This window comes from Triticum dicoccoides, chromosome 2B, assembly GCF_002162155.2.
Source record: "Triticum dicoccoides isolate Atlit2015 ecotype Zavitan chromosome 2B, WEW_v2.0, whole genome shotgun sequence".
NCBI lineage: Eukaryota > Viridiplantae > Streptophyta > Magnoliopsida > Poales > Poaceae > Triticum > Triticum dicoccoides.
Window position 1 is genome coordinate 122253872 of NC_041383.1, and position 12617 is coordinate 122266488.

At 41.8% G+C, this 12617-nt stretch overlaps 1 protein-coding gene across 3 annotated transcripts; it reads left to right on the top strand.

Moving 5' to 3' along the window:
* The first annotated feature begins 545 nt into the window (after positions 1 to 545).
* LOC119362521 (serine/threonine-protein phosphatase 6 regulatory ankyrin repeat subunit A-like) lies at positions 546 to 8497 on the top strand. 3 transcript variants are annotated; one of them, XM_037627762.1, is made up of 11 exons: positions 546 to 654; positions 736 to 870; positions 1011 to 1139; positions 1593 to 1735; positions 2139 to 2225; positions 2361 to 2489; positions 3276 to 3425; positions 5354 to 5455; positions 6301 to 6480; positions 6557 to 6636; positions 7025 to 7319. In XM_037627762.1, exons 1-11 carry the CDS (start codon positions 582 to 584, stop codon positions 7107 to 7109), a joined length of 1293 nt encoding a protein of 430 aa, XP_037483659.1. In that variant the 5' UTR covers positions 546 to 581; the 3' UTR covers positions 7110 to 7319. The 3 variants fall into 3 exon arrangements, with proteins under 3 accessions (XP_037483659.1, XP_037483658.1, XP_037483657.1); XM_037627761.1 differs by adding an exon at positions 8190 to 8497 and having other exon boundaries at positions 580 to 870; positions 7025 to 7141; XM_037627760.1 differs by having other exon boundaries at positions 580 to 870.
* The last annotated feature ends 4120 nt before the right edge of the window (positions 8498 to 12617 follow it).

Below are 12617 nucleotides of genomic sequence, written 5' to 3' on the forward strand. Positions count from 1 at the left end.
CGCCCGGGGTTGCCGCCTGGTGTAGTGGCGGCAGAGCCCATCGGCCAGCACTGCGTCTCACCGTGCCGCCGTGTCAGCTGGCGCGCGTGCCGCCATCACACATGTGGTTTTTTTAGACAAAAAGTCGGAATAAGGAAGCGGCGACGGTGATGGAATTTTATGATTTGGGAGTAACCGTGTGGAGGAGGATCGCTTAAAATTAGACATCGGTTACAGAAGACGGAAGAGAATGCGATGACTATTAACTTCGGTGAGCAGGACGGGAAAAACAAAAATGCTAGACATATAAAAGATTACAGGATTTTATAGGCTCTTTTCATTTAGTAACCAATCATAAACTTGTCCTCCTAATTTGCAGGAGGGTGGGCCGTGTTCTTCATCTATTGACCAATCAAATTAACCCTCTTTGTAAAATCTTGTAATTTTTTTGTACGGTGTAGCGTTACTCAGGGGAAAAATGCTGACATGGCCATCTGCCGCGTCAAAATCAGGAAACGGCCGGCCACTTTCCCCGCCGCGCACCCCCTACCTTCGCGCGACTGCCCTTGACTGGAGTCAAGCCTCGTCGCCTCTTCTCCGCCATGGCGGATGCGACGAAGCCTCTCCACCCGGTCCTGCAGGCGGTTGACGACGGCAACCTCCGCCTCCTCAAAGGTACCAGCAACAACCAGCCCTTACTACTGCTCCTGCCCCTCCTGTCCCTAGTCCGTACCCTTAGGGTTCCTGATCGCCCAGAGACGGCGGGCGTCGTGGCGGACGACGGCATCTGGTCGCGCGCGCTGGTTCTGGCGGCCATGAATGGGCGGCTGGACGTCTGCCGGTGCCTCGTCGAGGACCTCCGCGTCGATGTCAACCAGCGCACCTTCACAGGTTTGGTTCCCCTCTCTTCCGCGTCGATTTCGCACCCCCTAGTAACTGATCAGGGGCCTTCCCCATGAATAAACCTTAGTTGTTTGGACCTTTATTTGTTTCCTGGCCTCCTGATGCTTATTTATTTGTTTGTTTTGCAGGTGATACAGCTCTGGCCATTTCTGCAGCTTATGGGACAGCTGCTATCACAAAATATCTTCTAGATCGTGGCGCTGATCCAACTTTAGTTGGTGCCCTGTGGCCACCTCTTCATGGTGCTGCAATGAGTGGTAACCCCTCTTGTAATCTCCGCAGCTCTGGTCTCTTGAGCGTCCATTGCTCATGACTTCAAGTGTTTATTTACTTACTATAAGTTAGTATTGACATCCACTGACCAAGTTCAGACATATGCGATTTGGACGGTGGAACAAACAAGAAACACTGAGTTTATGTAGAACATCTATGAGGATTGGAATATGAAGTAAATTGGTTTCCAGTACTACGTTACCAAGTGTTATTAATCCGGCCTTGTTTGCTCGTAAGTTCATGGTTTTTTGCTACTGCCTATATTTAGATAGAAAACCAACGAGAAGTTAAAGTTCTAAACCATACCGCATTTGACAACGTGGTCCAGGACATGATCATTGGAACTGGTGGTTATCACATTTGAAGGCTTCTACATTTATTTTTATCTTTGCAAAATAAGCTTATCTTGCTGAATTTTCTACAAACTTTGTTTCTAGGAGAATGTGAAATACTAGAACTGCTGCTTTCAGCTGGAATTGATGTGGATTGTTTCGATTCTGTGTACGGGACCCCATTGCATGCTGCCGCTGCTGTTGGTGAAGATGGCGCGGTGAATATTTTGTTGGAGCATCATGCAGATGTAAGTAACCACTTTCTCGGGGTTCTCTCCTTGGCCGTGCAAAAGGAAATCCTAGGCCCTAAGCGACTGTGTCTCCAGTCCGTAACTGTCATGCATTGGAATGAGAAATGGTAATATTGTGGTCTGTCAGTACTTGCACTCTATCTAAACCAAAAGTGTTTTTGTTGGCACAAAGCAAAACATATATACAATGTTTGACCATAAGCAATTCTCTTGAAAGTGAAACATGCTCATTTTCTCAGAACTGCTGTAAATACATGTCTATTTTCTATAGATAAATCAAGAATCCTTGCTTGTTTTACATTGATAAATGCCAATATATGTAACACACAATGGGCTTATTTTATTTCCTCTCTACTCTTTTTTGCAAGTGAAGAAATTGTTTTTTTTTTACCTTCCACAGCCTAATAAGATTCTCAACCTTCATAGCACCCCGCTAAATCTGTCCATACTTTTCAAATCGCTGGAATGTGTGAAGCTACTCATTAAGGTCAGTAATCTTTCTTCATTTATGGAGCTTCCTTTAGTGTAGTCTATAGATCCAGCTTCATTTCTTGGTACGTACATTTTCTGCAGATGACATCTCAAGCACTTACTCAAATGAAACTATGATTTATTTACACAGGCTGGTGCTGATGTGAATAAAATTGACCATAATGGTTATACTTACCTGATGGTAGCAGCGGACATTTGCTTACCTGGTATCATGAAGTGCTTACTAGATGCTGGTGCTAACCCCGATATTCCTGATCCAGTGAGTCACTGAGTCTTCTATTGTTAACTCCTCTGTCTTCATGATCTGCTTTTAATGCATATTCTTTGTTGGTATTTGGCTGAATGTTTTTGCCTCAGTGGGGACATGTTAGGTTCTAGGTAGAGGCAAAATGAACGTAGAACCACATGTTTACCGTGTAGTGACTAGTGAGCACATCACCATTATAAGGTTTTGCACTGCTATCGTCAGTAGAGATCTGCTGCAGTTCTTCTAGGTGTTGAACTTTCCATTTGCTGCCCATGGAAGACTGGCATAGGGCTCTCTGCTCTTTGTTTTTGCAGGAATCCTTAGTAATCACCATCCTGTATAATTATCTCTTTGCGGAGTGCTTTGCAGAATTTTCATATATTTGTTTATTTGTGAATGAAATTCTCCAGCTTCATTGCCTTGTCAACTAGACACATAATGCTAATTTTTGCAAAGACTTCTATGTATGCTGTTGTGTTGATGGCATATTCTTTGCATTCTGTTTTGACATATTACTGCAATCTAAGAAACACATTTGTATGAGCTTTGGATTAATTTTTTTCTATTTTTACAGGAGTTAACCTTAGCTATATTTTCTGAATTTAGTGGAGAAGTATGGACAACACTGTTCCGTCATTTGTCCTTGCATTTTGATTTACTCAAAGCCCATCTAGCCATTTGGTTGATATTGTAGACTTTGAATCGTAACTATTAATTTTGAAATTCTTTGCTAGCACACTGCATATTGTATTGATAAAAATCAAACATGAAATCAACCATCTCATTTACTCTTTGCAGTTTGGTACAACTGCAATTGAAATTGCTGCCCTCCGAGGCAGAAGGGATATGGTTGAGATGTTATTTCCTTTAGCTTCTACTATTTCAACGTTGCCGGATTGGAGTGTTGATGGAATTATTTGTCATGTGAAATCATGTGGTTTGCCGAAGGTATGTAGTCCCTTCTACACTCACTTACAGTTCCATAATACTCCCTCCGTCCAAAATTACTTGTCGCTCAAATGGATGTATCTAGTGCTAGATACATCCATTTGAGCGAGATACATCCATTTGAGCGACAAGTAATTTCGGACGTAGGGGTATGATGTCTCGGTCTTATATGACTTTGCTATTAGCCGGCATGTTTTTGTGTGCGTTCGTTGGTGTTGGCTGTGTGCATCCTAGCTATGCAGAGGCTGGGTGTGTGCTCTTTGGGTTTGTATCCTCTTGATGCTCCCTTTTGAGCTAATAAAATACACCATTAATTTATTGAAAAGTAGTCTTCCATTCTTCTGCTGCTGTGCTCATGCAGTAATCTGTTCTAATCCTCTATATCAAAATAGCAAGCCTCCTAGCTCATTTCTCTCAACATACAAGTAAGGGTGGACATGGTCCGGTCCCGGTCCTAGCCGTCATTTGGACCGGCTGCTGGCGGACCGGACCGGACCGAGCAGGCGAGCGGTCCTGTTTTTAGGGACCGGATCGGCGCCGAGGAAGCCTGAACGAGACCGGATGGACCGGCCAACAACCACCGGCGTCGATGTGTGCGGGTGCAGCGGCGAGGTGGGCTACGTACACGACTGATGTGACGAAGTGGATGACGTGCGCGAGAAATTAGCTAACAACTGAAACTTCGGCGAAATCAACAAACTGAATTTTCTGAACCTGATGAAACTGAACCAACCTAGCTCTCTCTCTCTCTCTCTCTCTCTCCGTAACTACCAGTCCTAGTCTCTAGTGCATGATCGCACGAGCTTATCTAGATGAGTTTGTTACGGAGGTTGTTAGCGTAGTGGCCGCACCTGCGTGCTCCTCTTCTCTGTGCATTTGTAGCACTCGACAGATACATGAACATACGAGCTGTTTCTCTCCTGTTGCTCCTTACACTGATGAAACTGACAAAACTGACGTGCGCGAGAAATCCCGACGAGCACAGAGGGACTCCTCGAACAGCAGCGTCAGCGTCACCTTCAGAGCGTTCGGATTGTGCCCAGTTATTCCTGGTCGTGCCGGCGAGGCGTTTGCCTACCTGGGGCAGCTGGTGGCAGGTGTACATGCTGTCGCCATGGCAGGAATTGGTGCCAGGTTTGGGGTCGACTCCATGTCGAGAACTTCAGATTGGCAGCGGTGCACGCACGACAGCGATGGCGAGCGGCGCCAAGTGGCTATGGCGCACTGGGAGGCGAGGAATGAATGAGAGAGGATGCTCCGGGACATGATGGTTCAATCGGGGGCTGCCGGTGGCCACGACGACGAGGCACGGTGGCATGCGGTGAGTACGTTTTCTTGGTCCGACCGAGCGGTTCGGTTAAAGACCGGACCGGACTGACATTTTCTCTGGCCGAAAATTGCAGCCTGGACCGACCAGTTTTCCTACCGGTCCTGAACCGTACGGTCTGGTCCTTAACGGGCCATGAGCGGGCTGAAAAGCTTGCTCGTGCCGTCCACCCTTACATGCAAAGCATGCCACCTCATCATGCAACATGCATGGGAATAGGTCGGCCTCAACATGCAACCATGCATAGGAAAAAACCTGCTTCAAAATGCAAATATGCATGAGAATTTCCATTATATTACGCTATTTATATTTAATAAACATTTTTCAATTATAAAATAATCAAACACAATAAGTTATATGTATTTTTTTGTTTTAGTTCCCATACAACCAAATCTCATCGAAACGTATTGCAAAACATTCACGCAACAATGTCCAGGTATCTAGTGATATATATTCATAATAAAGGAAACATGTTATGGTAAGCGCCCCAGGTGGCCAGGTTTGAGGATGTTTTGATGTCATTGCTAGGGTAGATTCCAAGTGAAGCTTATTTTCTGTGTTTGTTCTGTATATATGTCTTGACCATTTTTTTTTTGATCAGGATATACATCTATGTGAAAAGAAAAGAGCTGAACTGAAATTGCAAGCTACAGAGGCTTTTAAGAGAAAGGAACATATGATAGCGGTAGAGCTATATACTTGTGTAAGTCAGTGAGCCTAGATGATTATGATGGTTACGGTTTCAATTAAACACATGCTTGCAATTGCTGAAATGTATGCAAGAAAAGTAATAACCATTCTTGCTATGTACTTCACATTTTGAAGAGCCCTAAAAGGTTCAGTCCTAGTCAACTGTTCAGTGAAACAAAGCGCAGATTTGCATGGACTCTAGCTGCATGCTCTAGCAGTTGTTTTACATGTCTGTCCTCAAAATATGGTTTGGATTGTGCTTACAGTTGCTATTATCATCCAGCTATATTAGCAGCTGCACCTGATCTCCTTCTTTAGTATATGTTCTAATCTTTATGCATAAACCCCTTACCCAAACTTCCAGTCAGTCGGAATAGCTAGTGGCTGATGATATTTTTTGAATACTTGTAAAAAAATTGGAGCTTCATGCAAAATGATAATAAAGTAACATGTATGTGGTTTTGTGGTCTTCCAGTAACTTGCAATCTCGCACATGTATATTGTATTTATTTATTAAAAATAACTTAATGGAAGGTGACCATGGCAGATTACTTACCTATATAAAAACCTGTGTATATTCTAGTAAGAGGAATCACGTGGCATGTGCACATCCAAAGGTATTCAAAATTCTGAAAGTGTCTATATTTAATTTGTAAGAAAATCAGTGTATTTTTCCATGTATCTTTTGTGAAAATTCTGTAAAAAATATTGTATTTGATTTCATGAAAATGAACGGTTTCTCTCTGACTCGATCTGGATTATTGGAAATGTTGGGGTGTTAATGAAAATGTTGCTACTGTGTTATCTGTTATGTCAACTCCCTTGTAATAAAATCTGCATGTGATTGGTCTACTGTAGGCAATGAATTTTGAGCCAAGTGCAGAAGATCTTGCAATCCTCCTAGCAAATAGGAGTTTATGTCTGCTGCGCTCGGGAAGAGGAAAAGACGCGCTCTCCGATGCTACTAGGTGCACAATGTTGCGACCTCTCTGGCCCAAAGGTTACTATCGACTAGGGGCAGCCTTAATGTTTCTAGAGGTAAAATGAGCAAATTAATTATGATCATTTGCTTTTTTGACCATGAAATTGATCATCCTCTGGTGTCTACTCATAGGACTATGAAGAAGCGTCTCGGGCTTTTGCGGATGGCTTGGAACTGGATCCTGCAAATGCTGACATTGCAAATGCTCTAAGGTAAATTTTTTTTTTGAAGCTCTAAGGTAATTGTTGCATGTGTTCATGTTGCAAGGAATCTTGTGCCGCCCCACCTGCTTGATCGCTGCGGTAAATTGATAAACTGTTTCTTATATAGATCGAAGTCCTTGTGGACTGCAAGTGTTGTTTCTGTTTCTTGATATGCATTTGAGTATACGGGGCGATGGTCTAAACTCGAGTATCACATGTATTTATGACGATCTAAGGTCTATTAAGAGTTTACTGTAGCTCTGGTTCTCGAATTCATGGAAGAGCACCTCGTCCTGGTGCCCTGCGCATGCCTTTGTTATGACCAGTCTGCTGGAAAACGAGCCGTATAGATGTCTCACCCGCCCATTGCTTACCCCTGAAACATTCTTCGTCGCAGGGAAGCCCAAGAGGCAGTGAAAAACCCTCCTTGCACCGGAGAGCTGGGGTGCCTTAGCCCACTTGGGATCAGACGTTCCCGGTGAAGTTGAGGCTCTCTTCTGTTGCTATCTCCAGGGTATGCATGCCTGTTATTCTCTTTTGGAGCCGTCCCAAGAATGCAAATGTCTTGTGCTATTGCGGACCTCATGGGGTACTGACTGATGGTGTGGTGTAAATATGGCTGAATGCACTCGATCTGTAGCACTAGTATCTTGGTTCCCCTTTCACTCTTGACAAAATGTCAGACTGGTTGGTTATATCGCGCGTGAACCATTGCCCTCTCTACCTGTGAAATTCGCTTATCTTCCATTCCTAGATATCAGTTCGGGAGATATGCATCTGCTGGTGGGTAGTACATTGAGAACGAAAAGACGGTGCATATATACATACCTATCGAGGATAGAGGGAGGATTCTAGGCGAATTCAGCACATCTATTGCCATTGCATATTGCTGAGTGGTGAATTCAACTAGACAAGCTCCATATTAGATGCTTTCATCAGTGTCTTTGTTTCTATCGTGTTATTGCTCTTCGAGCCTACCTTGTAACATGTTGCAGTGTACTTTCGTAAGGACCTGTATCCGTATTAGTTTGACGCTCCTTGTACCTATTTCTCTAGAAAAATTAGTAGAACCAAAGTTAAATTAGGGCCTAATTAGTGGCATAAGAAGCGACGTTCGGGGAACCTGAGTAGTGTTGGGTGGCATGTAACAAGGTGGTAATCTTGGCACGTAATTAATTTATATTTTATGGACAAATTAATTAATATATAATGAAAACCATTTGTGAGGAAAGATACATGAATGCTTCAATGGGCGGGCTATTTTGAGCTAACACGTAGAGGTAGCTCGCGCGGTTGATTCTTACCAAGATGTACTTTCCACTTTTAGAATGGAACACATGATCCATACTTTTCTTTAGGAGAACTTCCATAAAATGCATGTATCAAAATTCAGAAATATTTGTGCCAATTTTTAGAATTTTCAGCACTTGGATGTTCAAAATGAACTGTAAAAACAATTTTGTAATATTAAAAAATAATTAAAGTTGAGATTTTTTGAAACTTGAACGTCCAGATTTTTGACTTTTGATATTTTTAACTTTCATTTTTTGAACTTTACGCAGGAAAGAGGAAAAGCTGGAAAATGCCACGCAGATGGGCTGGAATCGTGCGTGCACCCAACTGCTGCTGCACGTGCTTGCGTACCCCGTCCCCCCACCACTGCCGCGTACGACAACGGCTTCCTGCGCCTTCCATGTTCCTGCCCCCCACCATGACGAGTGTGCCAAAAAGCACATCCAAATAACCCTATCCAGTGCGCTCCCATGCTTGAGTAGGGCTGCATTAAACTGTGGAGGAGTGGTTTCGTTCTCGAAGGTTCACGTGGTCAAGCTACCAAAAAAACTCATTTACACACTTTTCCAACAAAAAACATGACAATATTTCTATATATCGAGAAATCTAACCACTAGTCGACTGGTAGTTAGCGACAGGCACGTACGATCGCTCTCGTCTGTTTTTTTTCCTTCGATCGTTGTTTACGATCGCTCCCGCTCCCGCCCGCTCCTGATCCCGAATCCGAGGGCAGGAGGAGTCGAACCTGGGATCTAACAGACCAAGCAGTATTAGAAATCTACCAGCAACCACCTAAACAAACTTTATGTTGTGATTTGATTCATGTTAGATATTTTTCATACCTTCATGTTGAGGCAGACTCTTCTACTACAGATCTGTTCGAGTGTTATTCTGCTGTCGTTTCTTTTTTCTTACAAACATTTTACCAAAAAATATACAAAACATACATTTTTATCAAAAATATATTAGAGATGTGAGTTGAGCTCATGATTTAATATAGAAGACTAGACTCTTGTACTCTTTTGTACATAAATGTGATCTGAGTTCATGGTCTTAACATGATAATTTATTCACCACAACCTTGATAACTTATGTACAAATATTGGGGAAACCTCGATCAGGTGAAAAACAATTTTTGAAACACACCCTAGCAACTCGTGTGAAAATAGCATGATAATATAAGTACCGTATACATGATAAGTTTGTTCCAGTGGGGGAGTGTTGTTTGACGATAATTTATGTGTGATTAGCATGGTAACTCACGCATAACTAACTTGATCACTTATATACAAACACCGTGATAACTTTTGTATAAACATTGTTATAGCGTGCTAGTGGTCCGACCCACAAAAACGACTTGTTTTTATCGAGATATAGATCTCATAACTTGATGAACAAATATTATGTTAACTTTGACCCAGAAAAAAGTTGCTTAAATATACTCCGGCATCTTCAGTGGTACGTAATACTCACGGTATTTTTGACCCGACAGAAAATATTGGTTAAATACACAACTTGATGACTTCAATATAAATAGCATGGAAATATGCGCACCATAGACCAGATAACTTAGGCAAAGACAATGTGATAAATTTGACCTGGGATTTTTCTTTCTTAAAATCATATCTTCAATTACTTATGTGTAAAATAATATGATAATATACGCACTGCTTACCTGATAACTTAGGTCCAAACACCACGGTAACTTTTATCCGGGGAAAAAAATGTTGAAGACACATCCGTTCTAAATTCTGTATAAATAGCATGGTAATATACGCCAACAAACCTGATAACTTAGGTACAAACACCCTGATAACTTTAATTTGTGGAAAAAAGGTTGTTTAAAATGCAACTCCGGTAACTTTTGTGTGCCCACAACGCTGATAACTTATGTACAAACACCACAATAACTTTTTACTTGGGCGAAAATATTTGTTGTGCGTGTGTTATCACGGTGTTTGTGCGTGAGTTATCAGGTTCATGCGTATAAATTATCATGTTCTTTACCGCGGTGCGTGAGTTATCAGATCTGTGGTGCATGGATTAGCATGTACAAAAGGAGTGAAAATTTGGTAAATAAAAAGGAAAGAAAGAAAAACAGCTTGTTTTTCTGGTCACGTATGTAGAAGTACAAATATTTATTGGCATTCTTTGTGATCACAACTTGAAACTAGACCAGATGGATATGACAGGTGATATTGAATCAAGAGGTAGTGGGTTTGAGTTCTACCTCTCACCACTTTTTACCATATTTTTTCTACCACGCGGGAGAAGCGGTGGGATGGGATCGAGGAGGGGAGAAGTGAATCGCGGGGATCGTTCGGATCTGATGCTAACGTCCAGTCGACTGGACGTTAGCACAGTCCTTCTATATATACATTGATTTTGTGCTAACATGTGCCACGTAGCCCGCACGGTTGATTCTTACAAAGGTGCACTTTTCACTTTTTGAATGGCGCACAAGATCCATACTTTTCTTTAGGGCAACTTTCATAAAATGCATGTATCGAAATTCAGAAAAATTTGTGGCAATTTTAAGAAGTTTGAACATTTGGATATTCAAAATGAACTTAAAAACATTTTGAACATTTGTATATTCAAAATGAACTTAAAAACATTTTGAATATTAAAAAGTATTAAAGTTGAATTTTTTCAAAACTTCACCTTTCAAAAATCTGACTTGTGATATTCTTAGCTTTCATTTTTTTAACTTTACACAACAGAAAGGAAAGCTGGAAAATGCTACGCGGGTAGGCCCCCCTCTTGATCTGGCATTGTGTGTGTAGCCAACTGTTGCCGCACGTGCGTGCGTGCCCCTCCCCATCCCACCCCCGCGTACGACGACGGCTTCCGGTGCCTTCCGTGTTCCTCACCCCCACCATGACGAGTGTACCGCAAAAAATGTGCGTCCAAACAACCCTACCCAGTGTGCTCCCATGCTTGAGGGTGCATGGAGGAGTGGTTTCGTTCTCGAAGATTCACGTGGCCAAATTACCAAAAAAACTAATTTATACACTTTTTCCAAAAAAAACATGACAATATTTCTACATATAGATTGTTTTTGTGCTACCACGTGCCGGGTAGCCTGCACGATAGATTCTTACGAAGGTATACTTTCCACTTTTTGAATGGCGCACATGATCCATACTTTTATTTGGGGACACTTTCATTAAATGCATGTATCAAAATTCAAGAATTTTTGTTTTAGGTTTTTGAACATTTGAATATTCAAAACAAACTTTAAAAAGGTTTTTAATGTTAAAACAGATTTAAAGTTGAGATTTTTTGAAACTTGAAATTTTTTTTGACTTGTGATATTTTTTAACTTTTATTTTTGTACTTTACACAAGAAAAGGGAAAGTTGAAAAATGCCACGCAGGTAGGCCCCACCTTTTTATTCGGAACTGTGTGTGTAGCCAACTACTGCCGCACGTGCTTGCATGCCCCCTCCCCCCACCACTTCCGCGTATGACGACAGCTTCATGCGCCTTCCACGTTCCTGGCCTCACCATGACGAGTGTGCCGCAAAAAAAGCGCGTGCAAATAACCCCATCCAGTGCACTCCCAGGCTTGACTGGGGCTGCATTCACGAAGTTTCACGTGGTCAAGTTACCAAAAAACTTCATTTACAAACTTTTCCGCAAAAAGAAAACATCACTATATTTCTACATATACATTGATTTTGTGCTAAGATGTGCGAGGTAGCCCGCGCGGTCGATTCTTACAAAGCTGTACTTTCCACTTTTTGAATGGCGCACAAGACCGATACTTTTCTTTACGACAACCTTCATAAAATGCATGTATCGAAATTCAGAAAGTTTTGTGGCAATTTTAATAATTTAGAACATTTTAATATTCAAAATGAACTTAAAAAACATTTTAAATATTTTTTAAAAAATAAAGTTGAGATTTTTCAAAACTTGAACTTTATAAAATTGGACTTGTGATCTTAACTTTCATTTTTTGAACTTAACACAAGAAAAAGGAAAGTTGGAAAAAGCTACCCGAGTAGGACCCCCTCTTGATCCGGCACTGTGTGTGTAGTCAGCTGTTTCCTCACGTGCTTGCGTGCCCCCCCATCACACTCCCGCGTACGATGAAGGCTTCCAGCTCCTTCCACGTTCCTGGTCCCCACCATGATGAGTGTGCCGGAAAAAAGTGCGTCCAAACAACCCTACCAAGTGTGCTCCCATGCTTGACTGAGGGTGCGTGTAGGAGCGGTTTCGATCTCGAAGGTTCACGTGGCCGAATTACCAAAAAAAATTAGTTTACACACTTTTTCCAAACAAACATTACAATATTTCTACATATACATTGATTTTGTGCTACCACATGCCGGCGTAGCCCGCACGGTCGATTCTTACCAAGGTGTACTTTTCACTTTTTTAATGGCGCACATGATCCATATTTTTCTTTGGGGACACTTTCATAAAATGCATATGTCAAGATTCAGAATTTTTTATTTAGATTTTTGAACATTTGAATATTCAGAATGAACTTTAAAAACGTTTTTAATGTCAAAAAAAATTTAAAGTCGAGATTTTTCAAAACTTGAAAAAAATCGGACTTGTGATATTTTTTAACTTCTGCTTTTTGTACTTTACACAAGAAAAGGGAAAGTTGAAAATGCCACGTGGGAAGGCCCCACCTCTTCATCCGGTACCGCGTGCGTAGCGAACTATTACTGCACATGCTTG